Source organism: Gymnogyps californianus, chromosome 4 (assembly GCF_018139145.2).
Source record: "Gymnogyps californianus isolate 813 chromosome 4, ASM1813914v2, whole genome shotgun sequence".
Lineage (NCBI taxonomy): Eukaryota > Metazoa > Chordata > Aves > Accipitriformes > Cathartidae > Gymnogyps > Gymnogyps californianus.
This window is the reverse complement of record NC_059474.1, coordinates 9,037,251-9,058,835: the sequence shown is the minus strand read 5'-3', so window position 1 is coordinate 9,058,835 and position 21,585 is coordinate 9,037,251. Positions and strand designations below refer to the sequence as shown.

Below are 21,585 nucleotides of genomic sequence, written 5' to 3'. Positions count from 1 at the left end.
GAAACCAATGCAATTACAGCAGCTCTGAATACCTGAGGATGTGGCATTGGCTTCAAGCTGCTCTTCTGCCATTAAGTGAAAGAGTTGGAGCAGGTTATAAGAGAAAAATGTGTTTTCTCTTCTTGTCATGCAAGTTTTTAATCTTGTGGAAATGTAAAAACTAAAAATATAAAAATTTTTCAGTCGACAGCCTTGCAGGGTAGAAATAAAGAATCCTGGGGGCCTGAAAATGTGGTATTTCATGGGAGGTATCGTCTCGCAGGAGGCAAAGCCCACACTCATTGGGGTTGCAAAGAACCTTTCCTCTGATACCCTGGCAGCAATTCCAACCCAAATATTTTAGGTTTTGGCCAGAATTTTGTGGTATTTGTACAGTCAAAGGTTTAGGGTGGTTTTTTTTTTCTTTTAATGAAAAGATTTTCCCTGAAAGCATATCCTTTTAGTAAAAAGAAAAAGAAGACAGAGCTTCAGCATCTCCTTCCTATCAGACCAGCACCTGTTGCAACATTGAGTGTTCGCCCATGGTCTCTTCCCAACTGGGATATAACCTTGGGGAAAATAAGGTTGAGAAATATTCTGGTTTAACCGTTCCTTTCAGGTTCTTTTTCTTCCTTAGTCTAGACTATAAGGATTTTTTCAATGGTACCAACTTTGGCTTCCAATTAAAAAGCCCTGTATACAGCTTTGCACTTGCAGCACTGGGTACTGATCTTTGGTTGTTGACTCTGATGGAAGTTCTTGCTAATTTAATCTACCGGAAAACAAACCCCATACAGCTGCACAATCCCTCCATACAAAATACACAGTTTTACCCAAGCTGTTTGCCAAATGATCAAGACTTGTATATTTTGGCTTTTGTACCATAAACCTACCAAACAGGAACAAGCCTAGACTAAGCAGAAGCCAAACTGTAGTGTTTAGCCATTTAAAAGGAAATCACTCTTTTTTGAAAGCCGTAATGAACCTGGGTTAATGACAAAGCGACAAACTATTTTTATAAAACATAATTAGGGAATGTTGAAATGAAAGAGGAAATTCACTTTAGACTCAGAGCAAAACAACTGGGGTCTGAAGCTTCTTCTGTGGAAAGAAGCATCATCTCTTGTTTCTGACAACTTTATTTTCGCATCTCTGCCCTCAATCTCCCCAGCTGGTCTCCAGCAGATGTGATGCCTGTTAAATGCAAAGTTCAGTCCTAGTGACTTTATTCCTACTGACTGGGAGTAATATCTGGAAAGATGGAGTGGTGAACTAAAAGGAAAATGTTACTAATGGTTTTAATCTCACTTTAAACAGTTTTTCAAATTTCAGTTTATATGCTTATGGCTTAAAAAATAAACAGGACCCAAATTGGAGACCTCCACAAAGTACTTAAATATGCACTTAAGTGCTTAAGCACGTTGCCCAACTGTGACCTTGGAGAACGAAATTTTACTCTTATTGTTCCTCGTATAGCTTTCAAATACGATGATAAATCCGAAAGCAGAGACACTCTTATTTCCATGCTGAGAACAGCTGGAGTTTAAAGCTGGGAACCAGAGCTCACGTCTCCCACTGGGTGCCCAGAGCCCAGCACCTCCTTCCTGCCTTCCAGCTGCACGTGCCTGGTGTTTCCAACACCTTCTTAACAAGAGACACCAAGACATGAAGGAGACATGAAGTTGCCCCCTCTGAGGCCAAGCATCCAGCCATCAGACTGACTCGCAGAAGTCTACATCTCCAGCCACGTGGTGTGAACAAACTGGCAGGAGCTGTGTGTGCAGCCTGTGCTTGGGAGGGGTTTAACACAGATGGGCTGAGCCCTCCTGGGGACACGGGCAAGGGTTTGGCTACCTTCTTCATCCTGCATCTCCCATTGCTAAATCATAAGGAAACCAGTACAGGTGAGCAGGCACTGAGCTCTCCCGACACGGTTGCTTCTTCGACCTGGTCACACATCTTTGATTGAGGCAGTCAGAAAACTTCACACTGGAAAGCAGCACTGCAGGGAGGCAGGTTTTTGGGTTTACTGGGCCTGAACACACATCTCCTGGATCTCAGTCCTGGGTCCCAAGAAAACCATCCTCGCTGCTGGCAAACAGCTATCCCCACAAGTCCTTTAAAACTTTCCTAAAGCATTTCTATTGCAAGTCAGGTTGCAAAGGTCCCCCCTGCTCCCAAAGGAAACTCCCATTTGGGATCTAACTGACATTAACAGCATCTTTCCAAAAGCCACAGTAGATATAGGTATAAATTACTGGGGAGTTAACTCGTGTAGGGATTACGGGAGCCCACTCCATCACTTGCCAGCAGAGCAGGGATTAATGCGTTTGCAGCTTTAATGGGTTCTTAGAGAGGAGGAGGCAATCTAGGTTGTGGGCTCCCAAGATATGACTAAAATTCAACCGTTCATTAGTTTAGCCAAAGCAGTAATGAGTCGAGAATCACCAAGAGATGCTTATGATGGAGATCAGCACTTGCAGCATCATCACTGCTGCTCACAGCAAACATGCTACAGAGAAAGGCAATTTTTCAGCTCTTCAGAGGAGCAAAAAGGCAGCAACTAGCTGAGAAGCACCTTACACAATGAGGAGCAGCTGGCCCAGCAATGCTAAAATGCTTTTGTATGTATTCACTTATAAGGATAAGATACTTCATCTCTGTAGCTGCTTGGCTCATCCCAGCAATAATTCACTTTCTGTGTGGTTCACAGCTCCAAGTGCTTAAGTGTGTCAGTATTTCCATCAGATGTCTGCTCCTCTTAGACATCAATACTTGTTTCTGGCTGAGCCTGGAAATGTTTTATTTTGGTTTTAACACAGGCAGCCCTCAAGAACTGCAGGAGGATACGCAGTTATTTATTTTTCAGGCACAAAAGGACAAGGAGGTGAAGGGTGGTGGGGTATTCCTGGGCTGCTTACGGGCCCCCAAAAACTTGAAGCCAACCTAGAGCTGGGCTGGTGCCCTCCTTGGCGTCAGGGACTATTTCCAGGTGCTGTGGCAGAAAGCATGGGGGCTGCTCCCGGGTGGCGAAGGCCCATGGTGCCCGCAGGAGGCTCGCTGGGGTGGGGGAGCCGTGGGGCCCCCCACCACCTCGCAGGGTGCTGGGTCCTGGCTCCAGGACACTCCATCCGGTTATTTCTCTTCACCTGTGTTTTTCCTCCTGGAATAGCTTCCCATGATTCTGCTTTTCCAAACATCAAAATGTTTGGCACCCTCCCAAGGGACTGCTCAGGTGGGGTGCACGCCTCCCCCATCCTCTTCCTCCTCCTCCTTCTGCGAGCTTCCTGCAGCTGGGGCACATCCACCATGCAACTGAAATCCCACCGCGACTCCCACCACAGAGGGCTCAGGCACCTGACCGTCAGTACCTCCAGCAAGATATTCCTCACCCCAGCTTGAACCCTGGCAATCCTGGAGAGGCTTTTTGGGATTGTTTCACAGCCCGGTGGTGGAATGGACTGAGAGGCTCATTTCTAAGTGGATCATATTTTCCCTTTTTCAAGCTGGACAAGCTGTATTTGGCATGTTAACAAGCAGAAAGATAGCAGCACTCCATGCATTTCTCTCTTCAGGTTAATTCGAAAATGTTTCTTGTTCTATGGATTTTATTGCACCAAATCCACCGTGACAGGATATATTATAGGATCACAGAGCAACAACCATGCCAGAGCTTTCTCCTGTTGAGTTTGGTATCCCGTTCCCAGGGGGATCATGGTCACAGCCACCGAGTTGGTGGCTAACTGCTGGAGGGATACGGAAACCTCCAGCATCGGTGGGATGAACGAGGCCATGACGGCAAAGAGCACGTAGACTATCTTCAGGCTCAGACCAGCGCCGTGTCGTCTATGCACGCTTAGCCCTGGTTTACTCTAAGGGAGTGTACCACCTGTGTTCATAGGGGCTCATAGTATTATTCACCCCGCACAACAGTGTTTTTCCCAATACCTGTGGGGCTGCTCGTGGGACGGGGCCGCCTCCCCACCTCACCTCGGGACTTCTGCACCGGGAAGAGCAAACTCCGTTGCCCAGAAGGGAAATAAAACACTTTGCTTGCTGAACGGTGTTCATTTGGGACCTGCCTTAATTTAGAAAGCAGCCAGGAAGGGTGAGAGGCAGCGCCAGTGCCACCTCCCCACGAGCACCCTGCCATGTCCCTGTTCCCTCTGTCTCCCCAGAGAGGCAGACAGGCCCCAGGGGAATATTGAAAACCACCAAACCAGCCCCAGGCCCTGCACGGAGCAGCAGCCCCCCGTGAGAGGTGGGCACGATAAAATCTGAGAAGTGGGTGCGATAACATGGTGGGATTGCCTGCTTACCCAAGTACCTGCCTTCTCAGGGCAGATAAGATCGAGTGAGCAGCCCCGGCAGCAAAGCGAGCTCACCTAAAGTCACTGCATACCCTCACTGCACTGCAGGGAGCTGACGGGGTATTTTTTTATATGTGTATTTTTGGCGGTGCTTTATGCAAGGCAAAGCTTCCTCTCCTTTCTGCAGCAGTCATGACAGTGCCAGTGACAGAGCATCCCTGCCTGGCTATGGCCCTGCCACCCCAAAGGGCACATCACCAGCCTGGCACAGCAAAATATAATATATAAAATACATAATATTATATGTAGTATTTTATGTATATGATATTATATATAATATTATATAAAACAAAAAGTATTATATAAAATATATATCCTGTCTTCTCTCTTCCCCCCTTTTTCTCCCCCTCCAAGGTCAAGACCCCTCTCGGAGCACAGTTCCCAGTGTCGGGCTGCAGCTATACTGGGAAGAAGGGGCTCGCTCTGACAATTGCAGCAGCACGGGATGCTTTGCCGAAGCAACATCATTTCCTGAAGTGGTGTTCAGCTGGGTTATCTCCCCTGCTCAATGGGGCTCACACCTCAGCAAAAATACAAAAATCTGGTTGCTTCTCTAAAAGCCTAAATCATGATCGAGAAATGTGTCTAAAAAGGGTTTACCTCCATCATTTGAAGGTGCCGCTTTATCTTTCACCTATTGCATGTGTTTGCTTGGGAGGGGGTAGTTCTCCTGGAAAAGCTTAAAATAGCTTCCCAAATAATAATGCAAGGTAAACTGTTTATACTGTACTACCACCACAGTGGCCTACGCAATTGTTACCAGACAACGTTTCTTCCAAAGATGTTAACAAGTGTGTTGCACTGTATTACCACCCAGTGGGTTCTTTTTTAGATCTGTGTTAGGACGAAAGCGAACTTTTTTCCTAGAGAATTAGAAGAACAATAACCAGGTTTAGTTCTGTCATATGCAGCTTTCTTCATAAACAAGAGATAATGGAAAGAAAAAAAAATCTCTAGTGTTCAGCTTGGCTATCCCTGACAGCTACTTTGGAAGAGCTTCTAGAATGGAAAAGCAGATGTTGCAAATCTGCCTTATCTACGGAGCAACTGTTGACTCTGTTGTGCAAATCCTAATTTACATCTGCATGAAAGGTTTCAGAGATTAAATGGCATTCAAGGAGGAATATTAGCTTTTCTCCCTCCCTCCAGCCCTCCTTTGAATGGATTTACTACTCGCAATTAGCTTTCTGTTCCACCGGCCAAGTAGAAAACAGGATTCATCAGGACTCTACAGTATCCTCCTTTTAACAGACTGTTTTCTCAGATCACCCAATTCAGATGCTGAGAGTTAGAAGAAGAAATAAATCGTTACAAAGCTAAAATAGTTACAAAAAGACTTTGGCCAGGAGGATTTCCCTGTGGCACTTGGAAAGCCCTGAGGAGGAAAAAAAAAAGACAGAGAACAAATCAAAGGGGTCTCCTGGCTACACCTAACAAAAATGGGAATGTAAACCCCAAGAGACACAAAGCTTTGGTTGCTGCTGAGAGCCCAGAGCCTGTCCCAAGGACAGCCTTCAGCTGAGGCTTGCTGGCTTAAAGGAACAGGCAGTGATGGGGAGTTTTCCTTAAAATCTGGCCAGACTCTGCAATCAAACACTTTCCTTGGTTCCCCACTCAAAACACAAAGGAGGGAAGCAACCACCACCCCTATCTGTCTCTCTCACAGTTCTGCACTCCTGCTTTTTTTTTTTTAACAGAAATAGAAGAACTGATATGAAATGTCCTCCACTTCATCAATGGTCCCCAAAGGCAGGGAGCAGCAGGGCAGAAGCCCGGCAGCGTGGGGATGCTGAGGTCCCCAGGCTGTGCTGCTCCATGTGTCCTATGAGAGCTCCTGGCTCGTGCTGAAGCACCTCAAGGATGCCCATGCAGATGGTTCCTGCTCTCCAGCTGTCGAAGCCTTTGTGCTTTACTCAAGAGGAGGGCACCAATGGACTGTATCAGATCTCAGCAGTCCACGCTCGTGGCGGGGATGACACCAGTCCCAGCCTGGCACATGGCTGAGTGCATCCTTGCAGCTGGTTCGCCCACATGTCACACAGCCCACCTCACCCAACTGCGGTGGCCAAATGTGGTCAACCCAGACCGCTCCCTACTCAACGCAGAGTGACGAGACACCCATTGGGCTGATCCTAGGTGGAGCACAAGAGACTGTGCTGATAGGTCATCGCCTTTTTGGTGTCTGCCTCTTGTTGCCTCTGAAGAACGGTGGCCAACTTGGCCCCCAGCTTTTGCACAGCACAACAGGGGCATCCCGGCTTGATCTCGACAGACAGATCCCACCACAAAACAGCTGATGTTTTGCATTCCTGCTCCTCATGCCTGAGGAAGTCCAAAAAAACTTCATCGTTGCAGCAAGCAAGCAACCACTGCAACCCCGTTGCAAAGCCAGTGGAGGCAACTATGGAAACTGAGGCACAGACTGAGGCTTCCCAGCATCCCAATGGACTGGGCAAAGCTTGTCCCCAGCCTCCACTGGAGCAGCACTGGGTCCTACTAAACTGTGGAGGCCCTGAGCAAACCTATGCTCTTCAGCATCAGTGCACCATGCCATCCCTCCTGCTTTGCTGGACCAGGTTACCCAGTGGGGTTTTGTAGGTGACACACACCAAGCAATTAGCAAAGTTTGCAACAAGAATGACAGATGACACAAATGAGTGCTCCACAAAGCACAAAGAAAGGAGGAAAATGGAATCTTTGGAAATATTTTTACATTTTCTTATAAATCCTTAAAAGAGTAAGCACGCATTGCTGAATAATTCTTTTGAGTTATTTTTTCTGGGCTCCTTCTCTACACCCTCATTTCCTTCCTAAAATCCTTCAAAAATTCATTACTTTTGGAGTTTTGACCTCCAGGGTGGGTTTTCAGCTATGCAGTGAATTCTAGCAAAATGTTCACCACCTCTTAAGAGCTCTTGCAGATGAATTTTTAAGCAATACGTAAGTACACCAGGCCCAGAAGTTTAGGTTTACCTCGGAGGAACTTTTTAAGGGATGGAAAGACTGTTGGTCCCCTTACAATTCCCAGGCAGGCCTGGCCCTGGCAGTTACTTGTGATGCTTTTCTGGTACTTGTGATGCTTTTCTGAAGTGGGCTTTGAGATCACATGGCATCAGAAAAAATTTGCCATAAAGCCCCAACCTTTCCCCTCCGGTTCACAGCTATGCAGCTCCCAAATCCCAGCTCCTCTACATTTCCCTTGCACTTTTAATGTGCGCTCCTCTAATCTTCATTTAATGCGGGCAGCTGGCTGCAAATACCCCCGAACAATGACTTTAATCCTAAGTATCCTGAAGCCCCCCTCCCCTTCCTCCCCTCACCAAAACTGAAGAAAAAAAATAAAAAAGAACAGCCTCATGACAGCAAGATGGAGAAATCCAAGCTATCCACTGGGCCAAAGGAGCAGAAAGACACAATGAGCTAAATTTTGCCTGGTTCGCTAATTAAAAACGGAAGCTACCCCACTCCGGAGCCAAGGCGGGGAGGTGGGGGGAGTTTTCATGCTATTCAAAAAATCGGCTTCCAACTGGGACCATATTCACTCCACATTAATTGTCATTCCAACTACGAGTGTCCTAGTTTCAAAATGAAAACTACTCTCCAGTGTAGCTAGTGAAAACTAACACCAGTTTTGAGGCATTAAACAAAATTTATTGATTGCATTTTCCCACCCACTAAAACTTTAATAAGCATTAAACCTCAAACTCCTGGCCCCGTTTCCTCCCTCTGCCCTCTCTCTCCATAAAAAGGGTCAGGCTCCTCTATATGGAGATTAGGACTTAATGTTTGGTATTTGTTTATGAGCCTATCAGTTGCCTCTATTTCGGGGGGGGGGGGGGGGGGGAAGCACATCTAAAAAAAAAAAAAACCCTCTTGTACACGGATTAAGAGAGGGCAAAGGTTTAGGGTAGTTTGGGTGGGTTTTTTTCCAACTGATTGTGGGTTTTAGATATATGACAGATCATGTTCACGTGAATGAAAATAAGTAAATATTCCCCTTTTTGCAAGTTTCCCTTGAGTTACATAAAATGGTATTTTTCAAAGATCCCTGTTTCTCAGTAATAAGATGCAGAACTTCAAGTCTTCTCTGCTAGTTGTTTTCAGCTGTGTAAAAGGAAAAAAAAATAATAATTTGGGGGCCGCTCTGTCTGCATACTTAGTAAAGAAAACAAAGGTCAAACATTTGAAATGCAAAGGTTGGTGATTAAGCCCCGAAATCCATATCTAGGCATCGAAATGAATAGCCAGATTTTGAGAGTGCTTAGGCGATTTAAATGCAGAGCCTGACCTGGCTCAGCATCTTTCAAAACCAAGCCTGTTACTTCAGTGCCTCAAGCGAGATTTAGGTGCCAGGTACCCAAGTTGGAGAAGTTTAACAGTAATCTCCTTTCGGGCAGTCTGATCCACTTTAGTCTAAAGTCGCGAATGACAAACGAAGATTTGTTATTTAGAAAGCACATCTAGCTAAAGCTGCAACACTTTGTCCTTGTGCTAAACTCAAGTCTTATCCTTCAGCATTATTAGAAAGAGCTGGGAGAGATGGCAAAAGAAAAGTAGACGTCAAAAATTCTTTTATTTCTCCTCCTTAAAGAAGGCTGCTAAAGGGATTAGACAGCTTTGAGTTCACTGCTCTGTTAAATCAACCTTACAATATTTTTTCAGCTTGTTTGACTTGCTGTTTCTATATACATTTGTGTTTTCACCTTTCTGCATTCAAATCCCACGCTTAGCGTTTGTTCTGTGCTTCTCACAGGAAACTTAGTCGGTTCTTTATTTGTATTAAGTCTACGGAGTTATAGAAAACAGACTTGGAAAACAATCCCTAAATTAGCAGGACTTACCGGCTTCCATGCATACGCGCACACACACAGGGCATCGCATACCATCCGACTCAAACACGGTGGTTTATCATTTCCAGCAGCAACAGCAGGGCATCAGGTTCACCAGAACGGACCTTTTAATGGTCTCCTGCAACCGTATCTATTACGGCAGGTTTTGGACTGCACATAATAAATTAAGAGAGAGTTCAAGGAAGTCATGCGTATCTCGGTTCCCACTCCCTTTAAGCAGTTTTAATGCCCCCAAATAATCATCTTCTACAAACTGTACTATGTTAGGCTCCAGTAACGCCGGAGGCAGGTTAGACACCTCTATACACAGCTATTTTAATACTGCCGTAAGGAAATGCAGACCCTCGGCAGAGGGCCATTTCCAGTGTCCTGCAGCAGGACACGGCTGGTCCTACCTGCACAAGCCAGGGACCTTCCACAGGCACTTCTGGACACCTGCCTCTTCCTCCACAGTCTCATTTTCCCAGCTTTTCCCTTCCTTCCCCCACCAGAAGCACTTCTAAAACCTCTCTGTCTCTGCAAACGAGCAACCAAGTGTCCAAGTGAGATGGACGCTGTTGTGACGGCAGGGATGGTCATTGCAACAGGCAAGCCAAGGGAGAAAGAAAATGGCCACTTCTCTCCGGCAGATGGAAAATGTGGATGATAAAAACTGAGCAGCCACCCAAGGGCTGGATTTGTCTGAAAGTCAGGCATTGAAGCTAAGCTCCTGCCACGCTCCCTTGGGTGGGATGGGTGGATGAACCACCACCTTGTACCACTACTGAAGACATGAAGCTGGACAACCTCCCCACATATTTATACCTATTTATCCACGTTGATGTATACACCCATAAATGGAGCAAGAGCTGCCCACAGCATTCTGGCCCCTCCACTCCCTTTCCGAGGGCGGGTGGCTAATTCAGGGTCATCTCCTCTTCCTCCGTGCCCTGAGACACCACATGTTGCTCCTCCAACTGCTCCTTCTCATCCCCAAAATGGATAGGCTCCAGCACTGGGTAAGGTTATTCCTGCCAAGACTGCACCGCTTGTCCGCACCTCATTTGCTATGCACTGGGAGGAGGGGAGCAAAGGGGGAGAAAACCTCCACTTCAAACATTTACACGTATTTTGAAAGCACCTGAGGAGGTTTCAGGCTCTTTTTGCCAGGACTAACACATTCCACCCACAAGATGACCTTGTTCACAGCGCGCAGACGGCTCCTCACAGGAAGAATTTACATTGTATTGGGTCACCAGATCAGGCGGGCAGCCCAGTTTCTCGGGCAGCGACCCACCGCCGAAACTGGAGCGGCAGGCACAAACCTGCCCCTTTTTCACCCTGCATGGAGGAGATGGGGCAAAGAAGAACCCCTGCTGTCCCCCCCAGTCCCCTCTGTGGTTCCCATCCCTCCACGAAGATTTTCCCGATGGAGAAGCTCACTGCCTTCTCAAATCCCAAGATGCCAGCACACCTACACATAAAAATGAGGCAGAAATCTCATTCCTTCGCTAAATAACACACAGGTTGGAGTCCCAGTACGACTCAATAAACACTTTCTAGGAGTTATTTTCCTTTTTATCTGGGCAGATCGCAAAGCATTTCTGCAGCAGGAAGCTTCAGGTTTGGGTTTCCTTCGCCTCCTTGTCCAAATAATGGCAATACTGATTGAACCACTGGCCAAAAGAAAATTAAGTGTCACCCTTTCGTCCATACTCTGGGGGTTCCCATTTGCTCCTGCAGTTCTCTCTGCTCTACCTGAAACAAGGGCAAGAGAAGGTTTCGCTGGAAGGTGCCCTCCTCTGAGATACCCAAGGCTGAAACAAAGGTGGAGTATCTGTAACACAGTATCTACACTGTATTTATTTAAACTCCACAGTATTTATATGTATCCCAGCTAGGGATGGGAGCTGGGGGTGCAGAAGGGTGGCTTTACCCAGTATCTTCAAGAATAATGTCAGTGTCTTCCAATAGCCTCTTATACCCTTGTTCCCAAGCCAGGGAAATCAGGAGCCTGGAAAGCCTGAAACTTATTTTTATGCTTAATTACAGATTTCAAGTGCCTGACACCAGGCCCTCACTTGTTACGCTTTTGACACTGATGCCTTTGGGCCGAGCTGGAATAAATGCTTTACACTTGCTCATCACTCACTACTTTCACGAGTGTTTAACTCAGAAGAAGGTGGGTGATGGATTTGTAGCAACTTTGGGCAGGGATGCAGAGAGGACACCATCTGCCGTTTCTTACTTCTTTTTTTTCCTTCCTTTCTGTAATTAATCAGTTCGCAAATTGGGAGGCAGTTTCCTTGCAGTCTCCTCTTCCCATCACCCCTGCGAAGCAAAGGCTAAGGACACGTCAGGGCGGCTGCAAGGTCTAAGCGCTGCCTGTGGAGCGTGAAGCAGCATTAGGGCCGGTCAGTGGGAGTGCTGGGCTCCCAGCCCTATGGCTCGTCCCACCCAGGGGCCTCCCGGGGCCCAACTCACCGCATGCTGCAAGAAAGAGCCTTTCTGAGTTTTCCCTGGAAAAAAAAAATAATGCTTCCACAGAAAGCTGCGAAATCACGCATAACACACCGGCTGTAAAAATGAATGTATTTTTTATTTTTTTTTTCCAACTACATTCACTCACAGCTCATCTCGTACGCAGTACATACCAGCTAATTTATGCACCTCCATTTACCAGCCCCCCCACTTCTGCATGAATCCCTAGCCTATTAACATAACTATTTAAACTGGACATGTTTTCTTAAACATTCTTCTTCTTTCATAAACTGCCAAGTGACAGTTGTTTACTGTCAACAAGCCTGGGTACTCTAAGACAGGGAGAAATATGCCCTTTCAAAAGGCAGACATATTAGCTACCAAAGGAAGATTAAAATCTGGTGTTTTTCTCTTCTCCCTCCCCAAAAATGCTTTATTCATACAGATACACGATACAGATCAGGAGAGATGGTACTATGCCTAATTCCAATCATTCTTTCAATTAAAGACAGGCTCATGGAGGATTTATCTTTGGTTGCACATGCTAGTTGTCAGGGCACACTCTTAACTCCCTAATCTTCCCATTGCAACTGTTTTTTCCTCTTCACTTTTAGCTCCGATACCCCCACCTCCCAAAGCACATCTCAGGGAATCAGCATGCTCATCTGGCACAGATCCTGCTACCGGCTAGAAACAAAACGCTTGCCTGGGGGAATCTATACAGAGAAGTTAAAAAATTTTAAACAAAAATCAAATCACCAGTTAGTTCAAGACCTACAGTCTCCAAACAAGCTGCTGAAATATTTTGCTGGGAGGGAATTTCTTGCGCTTGAGTCTTGCACATGAAAGGGGAGGGGATATGAAAAAAACCCCAAACCCTCTGAGAAAACTCTTTTTTTCCCCTGCTCTGCCTGCCCGTGAAGTGCCGGACAAGCTCCTCCACTGGCTCCTGTCCCCGTGCAAGCTGCCCCGGAGCTCGGCAGCCCCAGCCTGCCCGCGGGCAGGGCCGGCTTGGCCCCCGCTCGGCCTCGGCTCGCCTGCGGACCCCCGCGGGGGATTATTAACACTTTCCCCGGCGCATTGTGTGGCTCGCAGATCACGGCGCTGGGGGCTAATGCCGGCCGACACTGATACGATGGCAACGAGGACGGGGCATGAGGGGATGGCGGCTGGCGCTGCGGCTCGGCTCCACGCGGGACTCGCGCCAGAGTCACGGGGGGCCCAGGCGGTGGCCATCACCGTCGCCTCCGGCGCTCGCGTTTGGGCTGCGACGCTGCCGCCAGCTTGCAGCAAAGCTGGAGTTATAAAAACCAAGATGGGAAGCGAAGGCCTGCATTACAGCAGGTTGAGAGGGAATGGGAGGTCACGGACAGCCAGCTCCAGGGATCGCCCCCATGAAGCAGCACCAGGCATCTCCCCACCCCCAAACCGGGGAGCCCTTTTACTCGCTGAGTTTCCTCTGCTTGTTAAAATGTTTGGGTCATTAGAAAACTTTCCAAACAATCCCTGCTTATGCTAAATAGCTGCTCCCACCACGATCTGTGAAGGGCTTCAGCCTGCTCCCTTGGAAATCAATGGGGGCTTTTTTGCTTCGGATTCAATAGGCGCAAGATCAGGACCTCATTATTATTTTTACAGGACTACAAGCAGCAGAGAACGGCGAAACCCCCCAACCAAAGCAACAACCCTCCGAACCACGAGCCAAATTTGCCATGAAGGATCTTTACAAGCTCTGCCAAGCATCAAAGTAAAATTAAAAATCCAATTCTTGGGGAGCTTTTCAGTTTTTTGACAGGGAAAGTGTAAGGTTGATAAAGGCTGGTCTCATCATTTGGATCCAGGAACATCTCCCATAGCTCCCTTTTCCTCAAAAGAAAAGCCTTCATAGATGCGTAATTTGCCTTCCTCAGGGGGAGTGAGTAAGAGGGGATGAGTTGTCAGTCCAGAGCGATGCACATTACCCTGTGGCACCCCAGAGCAGAAATACCTTCAGGGCTTCACATGATCTCCTCTGCCCCACACCAGAATGAAACCCCCCAGTAAGTCCCTCTGCAGAGCCACCACCAGCAACACAGGGGACCAGACGGCTCCTGGGACGTGGGTCCTGCTACGGGGACCACGTCTGCACCCCACCTCCGCAGAGGCCAGGTGCCACCCGCATTTTGTGAGAGGAGCCTCAGAGGTGCTCTTGTCCTTAGTACCCTCCTCAGAGCTCTACGACAGCCAAGTTCTCCACTGCTTGCCTGTTATTTTGCACTGCTCCTCTCTGTCAGCTTCAGTGAGAACTCACCTAACACACCACATAACCACCACAAGGTTTGGCCCCTAAGTAATACCCAGCTATTCTGCAGGCCCCCCTACACCCAACTTGCCCCAGGTCATCTCCAAAATGCTTCTGGGTACTAGCCCAATCCTTATAACCTAGCAGTGATCTGGTCTCCAAAGCTTTACTGATTTAACTACATCAGCTGAAATACTTCAGTGAGATGCCTTGTGAACAGCACAAGGTAGTTCAGTGCAGTAAAGGCACAACTACAAAACACTCCAATTTCCAGGGCAAAAGCATTAAATGAAGATAAGCCGACAAATACTTTCATCAGTTATCAAACAGCAGGAGCTGGGAAGCCACCCTTGCAGGTCTCTGGCATGCCATGGTGCACCATGATCGCCTGTTACTTCCTTTCCTTAAAAACCTTATACTCAAACTAAGGGATGTAGCGATGGCTTGGCTCCTTTGGCGACAAGGAAAAGAGGGAAAAAAACCCAAACCAACATGCTGCCATGTGTCAGCTTGACATTTGCAGGTAGCTCTGTAGCTCACAGTACAACCTCGGGGTGCAAACACTGATGCTGGGGTCCTCGTGCCGTGGTGTTCCCAGGAAAGAGTGCCTTCAGCACACACCGCAGCCTGCAGAGCTTCGCTTGCTCGCAGAGAGTGATCCTAGACTGCGTCCTTTCCTCACCCAAAAACTTGGAACCCTTCTCACTTCTGAGTCATTAATACTTTTAACCCCTCGCAACCTGCAGAAATGGCACAGCCCCAAAATCTCACAGATGCTAAACGTGTGAGCACATGGTAATTGTTTTGCATACAGTTCTGCGTGATAAAGAAATCTCCTTCCAAGTTTTAATATAACCTTTTTATTTAACCAACTCTTTATGTTCCCCTGCTTTCTGGATTTGAGAAAGCAAGGCCAGCACACAAGACCTACCTCCCCCCCCGCAATAAATACCACACCTTTTTTAGATGAATACATCTGAAACTGAAGCATTTACTGGAGAAATGTTTTCTTACTTGATTATGCTGCTATTCTTCAAAAAAAAAAAAACTTTCCTACATTGTGTAACCTGAGTGTCACAGCAAAAAAAAAAAAAAAAATTGATTTAACTACCTGGCTAGTCCCTATCCACCTGAACGCGACAACCCCCCAGATAGCCTATCAGAATAATAGGGCAGGTTTACGTCTGATTACCTTTCACATTTTAACTACTAAGTTTACCAAAGGTTTTACTCAGCTCATATCTCACAGTTCTTGTTTGCTTTTGATATTACAGAAACTTCCTGGTCATTCAAGCCAAGGAGCAGATACTTTAGGGGTAAGCACACCAGGAATACCACATTCACCGCAGGAATAAAAAGCCCTTCTTCACACATCCAGGGCTTTAAATCATATCTACGGCACTTGGCAACCTGAGTTGTGAGCGTATCAGAAAGGGGGCACCAGGACAGTCAGCTCTACTTCAGAGAAAAAGTACATTTTTTTTTTTACAAGATTACCAGATAAACAGCCAAAAGAGGGGCAAACAGTAAACTGATAAGCTATGTACGAGGCCAAGGAAAAAAGGTCAGGGTGTAACAAGGTATTTTAAGGCTCTTTCAGCATCGTACGTGTCTTCAGACATGGTTTTAGCCTGAAGTTTGCACAGGGGGTGCTATCAGATTTACTCCTCCTAACAGCCCAGACTGGCCGCTTTCACATACCATGAATGGCTTTGCTGAACCGCAGTCCCATTTGCTGCAAAAAAAAGGATGTATGGCAAATTTTTACCAAGCCACCATCCTCTCTGGCATCCAGCCCGGTACGTGGAAGAGAATAAAGTTTATTAACTAACCAGTATTAAAAGAGATGAAACGGCAAACACTGAAACAGCTCCATCAAACCATGCTATCGAATGGTTTAGAGGGTGCTGAGTCAGCAGGCGATTTCAAGCTGCTGCCTTTTTTTTTTTTTTAAGGGTCAGAAAAAAGAAGAAACAGGTATGCAGAATCAGACAAACCTCCAGGACATAGGAAAAGTTACAAGCACGTAGCACACTAGGAAAAAGAGAAAAGTCTATTCAAACAGGGAAACAGAATAAAGTCAGTTTAATTGATCATCTGTGTATCAGGTCCAGCCTAGCTGGGAAAAAGTCTTCCAACTGGGAGGGGAATTTCACCTGTATTTTTAGTAGAAATATCTGAATTTGTAACATTCCTGTTAGTTCTACTCCACATATACTAAAAATTGCGAAAAGCTAAACTGTGAGGAGAACACAGCCACTTCTCCACCTATTCTGAAGCCTGCGGGCTCATGCCCAGGCTCCTGCACCGGATCCCATGCACTTCAATGACCAGCCAGAAAAACCTAGCAGCAGGCCATGCTCTAACCTTAGCTGAAATTAAGGTTCAGCTAATGCTTTCAGTCACAGCTCTGTCTGCCAGCTGACAGATCACTGTCAGAAACGTCTTGGTCAAATGCTTTTGTAAACTGGAAGTTTTATTATTAACTGCTCAGAAACTGGGGTGATTCCCTATCTTTTAGGGTCTCTAAGTGAAATAGTAGATGTACACAGTAAGTTTTCAGGGAGGACAGCTTTCTAAGCATATAGTTGGATATCAAAGTACACTTTTATTGACTGTATTTTAAGAGGAAAAATTTTGTTTCCCAGCCTAATGGAGGGGGAAAAAAGTCCTCCTCCAGCTTCATGCAAAATTTCAGCTTTGTCCAGGCAGCAGACTGGGTCCCACTGGATGGAAATGGTCCAGATGCAGCGGGGATGCAGCAATCAAGACTTCTTCAGTGTTCGCCTAACTTCAAAAACCATGCTCAGGCAGGCTTCGGGACAGGTACGCTTTCCCGAACAGCACTGAAGATTTGTTGGAGGGAGTCATAAAAGTTAACATGCTGGTCAGAGTGGCTTACTGTAACTGCATGATTTAATTAGCAGATCAACACTTCGCTACACAATTTTCAGATTTACATTCATCACGTTCCCTACTCAGTGGTTGTTAATAAAGTCTTAATTAAAAGGAAAAACCCCTCAGATTTAATTGGAGTGACCCTTGTCAATATGCGTAGAAGACGTGATGTTATACAGCTAATATCGAATACATTAATGAGTCCATCTCTGCACTGGAACAGACTTTCTAGTTTGCTATTTGCTAGGTAAGAAATAGATTTAAAAAAAAAAAAGAAGCCATATTTCATCATCCTTTACTCATGTCCTCTTATTTTATTGCTCAGTAAAATATGCTAGTGTCAACATTAAAGACTTCATTAGCTTTTTTAGCTGCTGCTGTTAATGAGAATAAATGGATCAACTTTTAATCTCAAAACTGTATCGCTCATAGCTGCCCACTGAATCTAAAGCGTTTCTGGTCTCAGGCACAAAGTAGGAAGCACTGTCAATATATAAGAGACTCTTTTTAGAGGGTTTCAATGCGTAAACCCCGAGGCCAGCTCCAGCAACGGTCAGTGCCGTTTGGCACTCACTTCAATACCATTATAATTTCAGGGTGAACTTTGAAACGCTCAGATACACAAAGCAAAGCGAAGCGGATCGCCGTACCCTACACCTTGGACCCCTCGCTGGGTGCACGCTGAAAAGCTACAAGAGCCCGGTTGCCATCAGCTGCGTGAAGAAAAACACCTCAACCAGCGCATCACCAGTTCTTTCCAAGCAGAAAAGTCACAGGAATTGGTACATGCCCTCCCATTCAACTTAAGCAAAATCCCAAAACAGTCCCTCTTCCGTTCTTTTGGCTTGAAAAATGCCTGTGCAGTAACTCTGTGTGACAATTTGACTCCAGTGCTGCACAAGGAAACTTCGGTTCTTGCTCCTGACAGATTGGGAGAGCTCTCCCCTTCCCGCACAAACCTGCTCAAACGTTAGCTCTGTACAACTCTTTCAATGCACGCAGACAGCTTTAGCAGCTAACTAGTGCAATACAAATCCTAAGAAGCCCAGAAATGCCCTTTTTCACGTGTACCATATGCAGACAGACACATACACACCAGCTACAGGAGACAGGCTGGTTATCAGAAGTTTTTAAACGCGAAACGCTGCCGTTTCAGTTGGTCTGCTCTCTAAGAAAACAGCCAGCATTACTTGACATTCACAAATCGTACGAAGTAATATCTTTATCTGAATACTAATGCAAATTGGACGGGCTTTTTTATATTGGTGTCTATTCTGTGGCTGCTGAATAGAGTGACCGCATGCTCAAGGCTGCAAAGGAGTTCACTGACCTCCCTAATCATCTCTGTCATAGCCCCTGAATGACATACACATTCAATCCTGCCTCGCCTCTCTACTTTCATTCATAAAAAAAAAAAAAAAGGTGGGGGGGGCGAAATTTGACATTGTTCTTCCTGCAGCAGCCCCGAGAAAGGGAGAGAAGAGAAACTCAGCCCAGATGAGGCCCCTGGTGTTTTCAGTTTAGCTTCTATTCAGCAACAGCCCCGCCATCTGCCTCCTTCCTGCCAACAGCCGAACACCTCCCTGCGGAGATGTTAAAACCTGCACCCCCTCCACCTCCGCTAATAGCGAGTATTCATATTAGCAAACATACACATACCTCGAGAATGCCTCCCTTCAATGTGTGTTTTATGTAGCTGAGTATAGGCACAAAGCAGTAGCTGTTATAGCCTTCACAGCCCCGTGTGGAGAATTAGATCACTGGGGAAAAATCCTTCCAAGCCCCTTTATGGAAAATAAGGCCTTAGACTGTAAATGCAAAGCCCAGCGAACAACAACCCTCAGTAATGAGCCAATACCCCATGGCCCATTTGACTAGGAGAAAGAATTTGCTTTTTACCATTCAATTCAAAAAGACTGAAAAAGTAAAATGTGTTTTTACTTGGCTCTGAAGGTTTATATTCTTTACAGTTTCTTTTGCACAACCTTTTCCCCCCCAGGTCGGACGGGCAGCGGGTGCGTGCGCACTGGCGGGGCTGCTGGCTTCGGCGCGGAGCTGGGTGAGCAGTGCCGGCTTCATGCTTCCCCGCGCACGTGGTCGGTGGTGGGAGAGCCACCGGCATCGCAAAGCTCCCCTTGCCCTCGCAGCCCCCCATCCGTGGGAGCCGCCAGCAGCTTATAGTGATGGGGCAACCCTTGGAGACATCGCTGGGTGTTGAGTTTAACAGGAGCCCTCTGCTCAGGGCCGAATCCTGCTCCCAGGGAGCACAGGCGGGGTTTGACAGCGACATCTTTGCTTTGGAGAAAGCTGACAGAGCGGTAAGAGAGCCTGCCCTGAGGATGTCCACCGGAGCCCCTGGAAATCCCAACCCATCGCTCAGCTCACAGCCATCGCTGGAGGGATGTTTCCCTCAGCGTGACCTCTGAGTACGCCACTTGTTACAATTCAAACAGCATCCTAAAGCCTCAACTTGCAAAGGTGTCTTCGAGCACGGGAAGGGTTTAGCACGACTTGAACACATCATCAACCCCTAGCTCTGGGCTGAAGATGCAGGTGGAAACCCAGGGGACCACTAAGGCAGCCACCGAAGTTGCTTCCCACCCCCGTCGGTTCAACAGTGCCCTAAGTGACAGCGCCAATACGTACTTCAGGCTAAAACAGGGAGAACTGGGGACACTTCGCTTCTGCCGCTTCCCACCCCTGCGACCAGCACAGGCTGCTCGCTTCCTCCCGCACACCGACCTCATCTGCTCTGACCAAGTCGCTGAGATGTTGCCCCATAAATCAATTCTTTTGGCTGTGAAAAATGAGCCAAACGAGTTACACTAAGAATCTGGTGTTTTATTAGGACTTTCTTGAAAACAAAACCAACCCCCGGTGTGATTTATAGCTTTAACCAAAAGGGGTATGAAAGTAATGCCCCCACCCCCCAGCCTCCACGAAGCCCATTTATTCCCCTGTCACTTTTTTGGCAAACAGGCTTCAAACCCTTTCCTGAACAATGGAAACTTTCTGCCGGGTACATGCAATCCCGAAGACGGGGGGCTGCGAGGGGGCTCCCTTCCATTAAAGAGCTTTGAAAAATAAACAGGGACTCAGGTAGCAGCTGAGGCGTATCAGAGAAACACGACGTTTCAAACCCGCCGTATATTACTTAAAAAAGAAAAAAAAAAAAAAACAAACCACCAGCTTTTGTCCGACGTGTTAACTTTCTTCACTTGCAACTGCAGTGCTGCCACTCGTGGGGAGATCTTTACTGGCCTCCCCGAAATGCTGTTCCCGTCTCAGCACAGCCGCAGTTATTAAGCCGCGATCCAGCGTGTGCCCACCCGGAGCTGTCGCAACTTCAGTTTTGCTCCCAAGACGCGGACATAAATGACCCTTCCTTACTTTTCCCACCCGAACGCACACAGTCAGAGCATTTCAGATGTGCGCCGAAGACGCGCGCTACACATGTACGGAGGCATCTTGCCTTCCCCAACTGCAGTTATAAAGGCAGCCACGGGTCAAACCCGGGGTGTTGCATGTACTGCCACCGCTGGGAGAAGACTCCTGGGAGACAGAGATCGTCTTCAAAGCAGTTTTTCCCTCCTGGGCGCCTCTGCGGCTTGCCCGAGCGGCGGTGAGAGCACGATCACCCCGGCCCGGCTGCCACCTCCCCGGCCCCGCGCGGTGCCGCGTTCGTAACTCCCGCTCCAACGACGGCTCCGGCGGCCTCCATCCGCCCCCCTTCCACTCTCCGAGAGAGGGGGGCTCGTAGCGCTAAATCCGGCCCCCGCCGCGGCCGACCCCCCTCCCGCCCGAGCCGCGGCGCGCAACACGTGTGCGCGGCCGCGCAGCCTTACCTGCCGGCTGCCCGCCGCTCCTCTCCGCCGCCGCGCCGCCGCCCCGCCGCGCCGCCGGCATCCCGCCGACGGCCGCCGCCAGGCACAGGCACCAGACGGAGCCCCAGGCCGCCCGCATGCCTCCGGCGCGGCGCCGGGGCAGCGCGGCCGCCGCCGCACCGCCCGCCTCAGACATCCCCCGGCCGCATGCTGCCGCCGCTCACCGCTCCGCTCCGCCGCCGCGCTGCCGGGAGAGGGAGAGAGGCGCTCAGGGGAGGAGGAACCCCCCCGCCCCTGGTGCCGACACGGAGGAGAAACAGGAAAAAAAACAATAACAAAAAGGAAAAATAACAGTAAAAAGGGGGGAAAAAGCGGTGGGGACAGCAAAAAAGCGCAAGGGGACGCGCGCAGCCCGGGCGCTGAGCGGCGGCGGGGCGCCTACCTGCGCAAGCCCCGCGGCCGGCCGCGCACCGCGCATGGACGGAGCGAGCGCGCCCGCAGGAGCCGCCGCCGCCGCCGCCGCCCGCTGCCGCGGCGCTCCTGCGTCTGCTCGGCGCGGCGCGGGCGCGGAGCGGGGCGGCCGCGATGTCCCCGCCCGCCGGGCCGGGCCGCCCGCCCCGCCGCCCCGCCGCCCCGCCCCGCCCCGCCGCCGCCGCCGCCGCCGCCGCCGCCGCGGGGGGCCGCGCCCGGCCCCCGGGGCTGAGTGGGGGGAAGGTCTCCGGCGGGAGGGGGAAGAGGGCGGCCGGGTGCCGCTCGGGGCGGGCGGCGGCTGTGCCGCTGCGCTCTCCCGCCAAGTCCCCGGGGTGAAGCAGGCACCCTTTTCCCATATATACGAGGTTAAAGTTGGCTCGGAACCCCACGGCAGCGCTCCGACTGCGGCTCCAGAGTGGCATCGTGTGCCGCGAAACACACCCGCGTGTCTT

The 21,585-nt window shown here is 48.6% G+C and overlaps 1 protein-coding gene across 1 annotated transcript in view; it reads right to left on the bottom strand.

Annotated features, from left to right (window-relative positions):
* Positions 1 to 20,858, bottom strand: part of FGFR3 (fibroblast growth factor receptor 3) — a 57,307-nt gene extending 36,449 nt beyond the window's left edge. Inside the window, exon 1 of the mRNA XM_050895480.1 lies at positions 20,684 to 20,858. Within this exon, the coding sequence (XP_050751437.1) occupies positions 20,684 to 20,858 (175 nt within the window). The remainder of the gene's footprint in view (positions 1 to 20,683) is intronic.
* Between the last annotated feature and the right edge of the window lie 727 nt (positions 20,859 to 21,585).